Source organism: Gracilinanus agilis, chromosome 3, assembly GCF_016433145.1.
Source record: "Gracilinanus agilis isolate LMUSP501 chromosome 3, AgileGrace, whole genome shotgun sequence".
Classification (NCBI taxonomy): domain Eukaryota; kingdom Metazoa; phylum Chordata; class Mammalia; order Didelphimorphia; family Didelphidae; genus Gracilinanus; species Gracilinanus agilis.
Window position 1 is genome coordinate 204,377,779 of NC_058132.1, and position 9,551 is coordinate 204,387,329.

Consider the following 9,551-nt stretch of genomic DNA (forward strand, 5'->3'; position numbering starts at 1 on the left):
AACTGCCCGTCCCACCCCACCCCCACCCCTCCCCCACCCATGATCCCGGATCCTGGGACGCCTTAGAAGCTCACAACTCAGTTCAGCGGTAGCTGCACCAAACACTTTCATGCGGCACGAGAAGTCTGGGGTCTCCGCGTTGGTGGGGTAGAAGGGGTCTCGCGCGTCCAACACCAAGATCCCCCTCTCTGCTCCCCTAAGCAAGCCTAGTGCAAGTCCCCAGACCATCCCACCCCTTGCTTTGCTGGGGTCTCCCGACAAACTCACCGGCCGAGGGGCGACAGTAGAAGGCAATTAGGAGGAGAGCGCAAAGCAGCCAGGTCAGATCCATGTTTCCCGGCCGGAGGGCTAAAGCCGAGTGAGCTCGCTCGCAGCAGTCCTGGGGCTGACGTCAGGGGGGCGGGGGAGGGGGCCTGGAGCTCGCGGCCCGTCCGCCCCGCCTCCCGCAGCCCCCAGCCCTCCTCCTGGCTCCGCCACCCTAAGGGCCGGGGTCCCACTTGGCACCTGAAGTTTTCCTAGAGTTGCATGGACCAGAGTGGGGACGGGCGCAGAGATGGAACCTCATCCCGTCCCCCCAAATCGGCAGTCTTTAACTGGGGGCAGGATCGGGGAGGCAGGAAAGAAAAGGGGGACAGGTGTCTCGGGGCGGGCCAGATAGAACCAGGGAGAAAGTGCTGGGGAGGTTACCCAGGACCTGGCTTTCTTTCCCTGGATACCTAACGCCACCTCTCTCTCCAAATCGGGGGGCGCCCCTGCCCCAAAGGCCTTTCTCACCTCTAGTATTTACACACCCACCCACACACTCCAGGACCCTTTTAACTCTGAACCCGAAGAGACTCGAATGTCCGGGTTTCTTCGCTAACTTTCCGCAGAAATTCTCCAGGACTAGATGGAGAGCAAATTTCAGACAAAGTCCCCAGTATCTCAGTAAACCCGACCCTTTCAGCCCTGCCCCGCCCCGCCCCTCCTCCTCCACCCTTTCACTAGCGGCCCTCGGCTCCGCTGCGAGACTAATGCTTTTCCCCACCGCAGCTCAGGCCAGGGCATCGATCGCTTCCAGACAGATTGCACCAGTCACCTCGCTCCCCCAGCTCCTCCCCGCCACTCCAGAGACTGCTGAGGCCCCTCCCGGTTCTCTCTGGCACATTTTTGGCTTTCGGGGGGCCAGCTAGACAGCCCTGTTCTGACCCGATGGGCACCGAGAGCGCTGGGTGACAGGGAGAGGCGGGGTTTGAATGGTATCCCATTTGATTCGCACCTCCTAGCAACTCCTGCTTCGGAACGGTGTGTGGGTGGGAGGTTCCTCGGTGCTAATGAGAGTATTGGTCCCTACTCCAAGCCTACTGTTCTCCAACTACCCCCAGGGATCGAGGGACGCCAGACCAGCTTACAGATCCACTCGGTAGTTTGCATTTCTACGCGACCGTGGGCCGGGCATTTCCCCTGGCGGGCTGGTTCTGGTTCCTCGCCTTGACAAGAAGGAGATTGGACTAGATGATCTCTGATCTTGAATATTCTGTGATTCTTACCTCACCTGTACAAATAGTCCTGGGCAGCATTTATTAAGTACTTAACGGCTTGCTAAGTACTTCCTAATCTTGGGGTCCGCAAAACTTGGAGGGGAAAAAAATATTACAGCCTTATTTTCACTAACCAAGGGAAATGTACCGTCTGCTTCAATTATGAATTTAAAAAACAAACACATTATTCTGAGGAGTCGCTAGACCTCCAAAGAGGGCCAGCACACAATAAAGGTTAAGAACTCCTACTCCTTGGTTTCTTCAGATTCTAAATTGGTAAGGGAGAAAGGGCAGGCATCATTAATGCTCTGATCATGTCTGCTGCCGTCATGCTGATTAAAAACCTTCATTGACTTCTCATTGTCCATAAATATCCTGGCATTCAAGGACATTCGCATCTCATCTCCAGTCTTGTCTTCTACCCTTAGCTCAAACAACCCCTTTCATCCAAACTGGACTGCTCCGCTGCTGCTTGTTCTTCTGCCCATACCCCACTTTTATCTGAAATGGAACCTGCTATTCCTCATCTGTCTTGGAATCTATCCCTTGTCCAAAAGTGCCACTTCATTTATGTAAACTTCCCTGATCCCTCTAGTTTTCCTTCCCTTCTCTTCTCTCCTCTAGTACCCTCAGGAGTCTGCATTGATCACATTCCTCCTTGCATCACAGGTATTTGTCTATAGGCTCATCACTCCAATAGACTGAAAACTCCTTGAGGTGCAGGAATTGTTTCCTATTTCTTCTTTGTATCTCTTGGGTGCTGGCACAGTGTTTCTGTAAATGACAGATATGTGCCCCAACTCCAGAAATAAATGAATTGGATGGTCTCTAAGGTTCCTAGCAACTCCACATGATTGACTTTTCGACTTGTACAATGAGGAGAAACAGTCCTTGAACCTGCTGCCCATATCCTGGCCCTTCTGCATCTCCCTCATCCATCTGCTACAGCATCTCCTCTCTGGTCATTGATTGTGGCTCCATCCAAGTTGGGAAGGACAGGTGTTCTGATTTCACTTGTCTATTTTCAGATGAGCAACTCTGCCTAGTTGGGGCTCAGGTGAGATAGAATTGTTTCATTTTTGTTGGGTAGGGGTACAGAACAGTTGAAACTGCCTCTCTTATTAAAGACTTCCCTGAAACCTTAACATTCCCTAAACTCAGCCCAGCCTTAGATCCAAGGTCCCCTCTTCCTCCAGGTCAGAATAAATCCTTCTGATTAAGGAGAAAGATCAAGGTTCCCCAGAGATTCCAATCACTTTGGCCTCCAGCCTCTCCCAGGACCCTTTGTCCATATAGTTCTTCCAGGGCAAAGGGGGAGAGAGAAAGAAAGAGTGAGTGAGTGAGAGAGAGAGACAGAGACAGAGAGACAGAGAGACAGAGGAGACAGAGATATGGGACGCCTCTTACCCCAAAACTACTCTAGGGTCTGATCTAGGGGATTGATATCTTAGCCATCTAACTGGGGGGGGGTATCTTAGCCATCTAACTCTGGACCTGGGGAGTGCTGAAAGTGTCATAGGGTAGGTGAAACCGAGGTTTCTCACAGGAATTAACTCTTAAGAGTATCAAGAAGTTATTCTTCTTGAAAGAAGTGGAGTAGGGGACAGCTGGGTGGCTCAGTGGGTTGAGAGCCAGCTCTAGAGACAGGAGTTCTTGGGTTCAAATATGACCTCAAACACTTCCCACCTGTATGACCCTTGGCAAGTCACTTAACCCCCATTGCCTAGTTCCTGCAGCTCTTCTATTTTGGAACCAAGAAATAGTATTGATTCTAAGATGGAAGATAAGGGTTTAAAAAAAAAGTGGAGTGGGAAGAACAAAAGGATGCTCTGTGTGTGTGTGTGTGTGTGTGTGTGTGTGTGTGTGTGTGTGTGTGTTAGTGATGATGAAGATTTGGATGACTTCACAAACCACATTAGCTTATGAGTTCCAGATATATACAGATGCCCCTCTTCCCCATTATGCCCCTCCTCTTCCTAGTCCATTTCTTCACTAGCTAGGAAAGAGAGGCCCAGGTAGTATTAAGTTTGGGGGAGAGGGGGTGGACTCTGGAATTCTCCCCTTCCAGGATGACTTCTGATCCAGATAAAGCTTAGATGCCACGGGTATCATAGGCCAGGTACCCCAGTTTACCCAGAATTCAGAAAGAACGTGGAGGGAAGGAGGAGGGAGAATGAGGGTCACTGCTTGAAAAACAGAGGAAGGGATGACTCAAATATGCTGTCAATTTTTAACAAGGCCAAGGACTGAGCAGTGAACTGCTTCCCCTTCTCCCTCCCTCCCCCCCTTCCTTCCACTTAACACCATTAACTCACCATCCTTCTTCTGGCTTCCTTTCTCCTGCCTGAGAGGGAAGCCAGCCAACCATCGGGCAGTCTGCAAGGACAGACATTTCTAGACACTGTCTTAGCTTCAGAGAAAGGAGCATGAATGGGTAGGGGGCAATATCCAAACAGTTGGAATGAAGGTTAGAAATCAGGGTGCACTCCCTGGTCATCTCCACACGATTTTAAGTGACAAGCCAATTCTCCTTATTCACAGTAAAATAAATCCTCCAGCTCTTCCACTCCACTTAAATCTGATGTTTTTTGTCTTTTTTTCTTTTTTGGTGGGAGAGGTAAGAATGGATTAAAGGTAGTAACCTTTTTTTAAACCCTTATCTTCTGCCTTAGAATCACTATTAAGTATCAGTTCCAAGGCAGAAGAGAGGTAAGGACTAGGCAAATGGAATTAAGTGACTTGTCCAGGGTCACACAGCTCAGAAATATTTGAGTTCAGATTGAATCCAGGATCTCCCATCTCCAGGCCTGCCACTCTATCCACTGAACCACCAGCTTCCTCAGGGTAAATTTAATATAAAGTTAAGATGGCCTCTTTTTTTCTTCTTCTTCTTCTTCCTCAAATTTATTATTTTTCTTTAGAATTCATCTTTTAAAAAATCATTTAAGTTCTGAATCCTCTTCGTCCTTCTGACCCCTCCCCCAACCATTAAGATGAGAAGGATTGCAAAACATATTTCCAAATTAGCCATTTTTCAGTTAAAAAAGCAAGAAAAACATAATGAAAAAATTATGCTTCAGTTTGCACATCAGATTTCATCAGTTCTCTCTCTGCAAGTGAATAGCATTTTTCATCATAAGTCCTTTGGAACTGTCTTGGATCATTGAACTGATCTGAAAAATTAAGCCATTCACAGTTGATATCCTCCTGGTTCTGCTCACTTCAATTTGCATCAATTCATATCAGACTTCCCAAGTTTCTCTGCCACCATCTTGCTCACCATTTCTTAAAAGACAATAATATTCCATCACAATCACATACCATAACTTGTTAATCCATTCCCCATTTGATGGGCATCCTTTCAATTTCCAATTCTTTTCCACTCTGGAAAGAGCTGCTATAAATGTTTTTGTATACAGGGGTCCTTTTCCTTTTCCTTTGATCTTTTTGGGATACAGACCTAGTAGTGGTGTTACTGGGTCATACTTTTATAGCCCTTTGGGCATAATCCCAAATTGTTTTCTGGAATGGCTGGATCAGTACCACACCAACAGCGTACATTTTTCTATATTCCTTCCAATAGTTATCATTTTCCTTTTCTGACATGTTAGCCAGTCTGGTGGGTATAAAGTATTATCTCAAAGTTGTTTTAATTTGCACTTCTCTAATCAATAGTGATTTCAAACATTAAAAAAAAATCACTTTTATTTCTATCTTAAAATTGATACTAAGTAGAAGAGAAGTAAGGGATAGGCAATTGGGGTTAAATTATTTGCTCAGGGTTACCCAGCTAGGAAGTGTCTGAGGCCCGATTTTAGGACATCCGATCTCCAGGCTCAGTAGAGTATTTTTTATATGGCTAAATAGTTTTTGTTCTTCTTCTGAGAACTGCCTATTCATATCCTTTGTCCATTTGTTAATTGGAGAATGACTTGTATTTTTGTAAATTTGTCTCAGGTCTTTATATACTTGAGAAATGACACCTTTATCAGAGAAACTTGCTGTAAAAAAAATTCCCATTTCCTGCTTTCCTTCCTATCTTAGCTACATTGGTTTTGTTTGTGCAAAACAATTTAATTTCCTGTAATCAACATTATCCAGTTTCCTTCCTGTGATCCTCTTTTATTTGGTCTCTTATTTGGTCATAAATTCTACCCTTATCTTAACCTAAATTATCAATTACCTTTATCCACAGATCAAACAGGCAAAATCTTCCATGCTCCCTTAATTTGCTTATACTATCCCTTATGTCTAAATCAGATACCCATTTTGACCTTATCTTAGTATGTGGTATGAGATGTTGGTCTATACCTAGCTCCTATCAAACAGCTTTCCAATTTCCCCAGCAATTTTTGTCAAATGGAGAATTCTTGTCCTGAAAACTTGGATCTTTGGATTTATCAAACACTAGACTCCTATGGTCATTTACTACTGTATATTATGTACCTAATCTATTTTATTGATCCACCACTCTATTCCTTAACCAATGCCCAATTATTTTCATGATTACCATTTTATAATATAGTTTAAAAACTGGTTCTATTAGGCTATTTTCCTTCACATTTTTTAACTGATTCCCTCAATATTCTTGACCTTTTGTTCTTCCAGATGAATTTTGTCACTATTTTTTTCAATCTCTGTAAAATAACTTTTAGTAGTATGAATGGTACAGCTCTGAATAAGTAAGTTAATTTAGGTAGAATTATCATTTTTATCATATTGACTCAGTCTACCCATTAGCATTTGCTATTTTTGCAATTATTTAGATCTGTCTTTATTTGTGTGAAAAGTATTTTGTAATTGAGTTCACATAGCTTCCGGTTTGTCTTGGTAGCGTTCCCAAGTATTTTATATTGTCTGTAGATATTTTAAATGGATTTTTTCTTTCTATCTCTCTCTCCACTGGGAATGGGGAGGGAGGAAGGGAGATAAATTTGATTATATAACTTAGGAAAACTTATATAGAAATTTGTTATTACATATTGTTAATATTAAATTATGTATGTCAACTGGGTTTTGGGGAACCACAATTTTGCCTCTGTCCCCCAAGAACTCACCCAGAGGGAAGTCCCATATTCACCCATATCAGACTGAACAAATAGACCTTAAGGTACTTAATGGTCCCTGTTCAGGTGGGACTAGTAGATCTAATCAAATGTTAAGTACCCTTTTGTCCTGGTAGTTTCTCCCATGGTATGTTCTTCCCTCTGTAGCCATCCCTCCCAGACTGAAAAAGAAAAAAACAAGCCCTTGTAATAAATATACATAGTCAAGCCAGACACATTCTCATGTTATCCATCTCCAAAAATGTGTGTCTCATTCACATATTTAGTCCATAATTTCTCTGCCTGGAGGTAGACAGCATTTTCTCTCATCAATCCTCCAGCTGCTGGGAAAGGATACACAATGCTGTGAAAGTAAAAATTATTCTCCTGGTTCTGCTCACTTCACTCTGCATCATTTCATAGGGCTCCTCCCAGGTTTCTCTGAAATGGTCCCTTTTAGCACAGTGCCTAGTAAGCATTATATAAACATTAGCGATTATTTTCACTCTGCCTGATATAGACACCCAGCACCTCAAGGCTGCACTTTTGTAATAATCTGTTGATTGGTCTCCCTTCACATCTCTTCCCCTCCTCCAATCTATCCTGAATTTAGCTGCTAAAAGCAGATCCAACTAGGTAACCTTCCCACTGCCACCCTCAACTCCAAAATCTCCAGTGACTCCCTGTATATAATATACTCCCAGGCCTGGAGTTTGGAAGACCTGAGTTCAAAACAAGTCTCAAACTAGTTGTAGGACCCTGAGCAAGTCATTTAAACTCTGCTTCAGTTTCCTTCTCTGTAAATGAGAATAATATTACCTATTTAACAGTGTTGTTGTGAGTGAGAGTGTAGTAATGTGATCATAAAAGTACTTAGCATAGTGCCTGGAACACAGTAAGCACTATATAAATGTAAGCTATAATTATTAAATACAAAATCCTCTGTTTAGCATTTAAAGCCCTTCCACAGGGGTACACAAACAATAGCCTGTGAGTCAAATCTGGCCTGCCACCTGTTTTTGATTGACCCCATTGCTAAGAATGGCTTTTAAACAAAATAAATCATTCTTGGCTCACAGACCATACAAAAACAGGCAGTGGGCCAGATTTTGCCCATGGGCCATAGTTTGCCAATCCCTATTCTAGCACTACATACCATCTCTCCCGAGAGCAGCTAGGTGGCACAGTGGATAGACCAATCGGCCCGGAGTCAAAAAAACCCAAGTTCAAATGTGGCCTCAGACATTTACCAGCTGTGTGATCCTGGACAAGTCACTTAACCTTGTTTGCCTCAGTTTCCTCATCTGTAAAATAAGCTGGAGAAGGAAATGGTAAACCATTCCAGCATTTCTAAGAAAATCCCAAATGGGATCACAAAAAGTTGGACATGACCAAAATGACTGAATAACCATTTCCTGACTGTACCTTTTTACTGGTTGTCCCCCACACCTGGAATGTTTTCCTTCTTCACCTCTTCCTCTCTAGAATCTTTGACTTCCTTTGAGACCTAGCTCGAATCCTACTTTCTGCAAGTGTCTTTTCCATAAGTATATATAGGAACATAGATAGATAGGTAGACAGACAGGCAAATAGATATACGATAGAGATGGATAGATAGAAAGACAGATAAATAGATAGATAGATAGATAGATAGATAGATAGATAGATAGATAGATAGATAGATAGATAGATAGATAGATAGATAGATAGATAGATACAGATAAATAGAGATAGATAGATAGATAGATAGATAGATAGATAGATAGATAGATAGATAGATAGATAAAACGAATAGACGGATGGATGGATGGATGGATGGATAGACAGACAGACAGACAGACAGACAGACAGACAGACAGACAGACAGATAGATAGATAGATAGATAGATAGATAGATAGATAGATAGATGGATGGTTAGATGAATAGATGGATGAATGGATGGATGAATGGATGGATGTATAGACAGACAGATAGATGGATAGATGAATAGATGGATGAATGGATGGATGGATAGATGATAGACAGTCAGATAGATAGATAGATAAAACGAATAGATGGATGGATGGATGGATGGATGGATAGACAGACAGACAGACAGATAGATAGATAGATAGATAGATAGATAGATAGATAGATAGATAGATAGATAGATGGATGGTTAGATGAATAGATGGATGAATGGATGGATGAATGGATGGATGTATAGACAGACAGATAGATGGATAGATGAATAGATGGATGAATGGATGGATGGATAGATGATAGACAAACAGTCAGATAGATAGATAGATAGATAGATAGATTGACTGATTGATTGATTGATTGATTTCATCTTAGCTGTTTTCTTGTTATCTCCCCCAATAGAATGTGAGTTCCAGGAAGGCAGGGACTATGTTTTTGTCTTTGTACACTCACTTTCTCCTTTCTTCCTTTCTTCTAAACCCTCTGTATTCTGGCTTCTGACCTCATCATTCAACTGAAACCCCTTTATCCAAAGTTATCAGTGATTTTTTAAAATTGTCAAATCTAATGGTTTTTCTTAATTTTCACCTTCTTGACCTCTCTGCATCTTTCTGTACTTTCGATCACTCTTTTCTTCTAGATATTCTCTCCTCTCTAGACTTTGGTGACACTCCTTTTCTCCTGTCTAATCACTCTATCTCTCCCCGTTTCCTTTATTGGATCTTCATCTAGGCTAGGTCATGCCCCCTAACCATGGGTGTCTTCCAAAGCTCTCTCTGTAGCTTTCTTCTCTTCTTCCTCTAAACTATTTCCTCTGGTGATGCCATTAGTTCCCATGGATTCAATGATCATTTCTGTGCAGATGATTTTCAGATATATTTATCCATGCCCTACCTCCTTTTTAACCTCTGGTCTTGAATCAACAATTACCTTTTGTACATTCTCAACTATAGGCATCCTATAGAAATCCTATTTTTTTTTTTAATCCCACAGACATCTTAAACTCAATGTATCCAAAACTGA

The 9,551-nt window shown here is 42.7% G+C and overlaps 1 protein-coding gene across 4 annotated transcripts in view; it reads right to left on the minus strand.

Annotated features, from left to right (window-relative positions):
• MCAM (melanoma cell adhesion molecule) overlaps positions 1 to 358 on the minus strand; it is an 8,260-nt gene extending 7,902 nt beyond the window's left edge. For 3 of the 4 annotated variants that reach the window (XM_044666386.1, XM_044666385.1, XM_044666387.1), the window contains exon 1: positions 268 to 343. In XM_044666386.1, the coding sequence (XP_044522321.1) occupies positions 268 to 331 (64 nt within the window). In that variant the 5' untranslated portion in view covers positions 332 to 343. Of the gene's footprint in view, positions 1 to 267 lie in introns of all 4 variants that reach the window. The other variant, XM_044666388.1, reaches the window with a different exon arrangement.
• Positions 359 to 9,551: the final 9,193 nt, after the last annotated feature.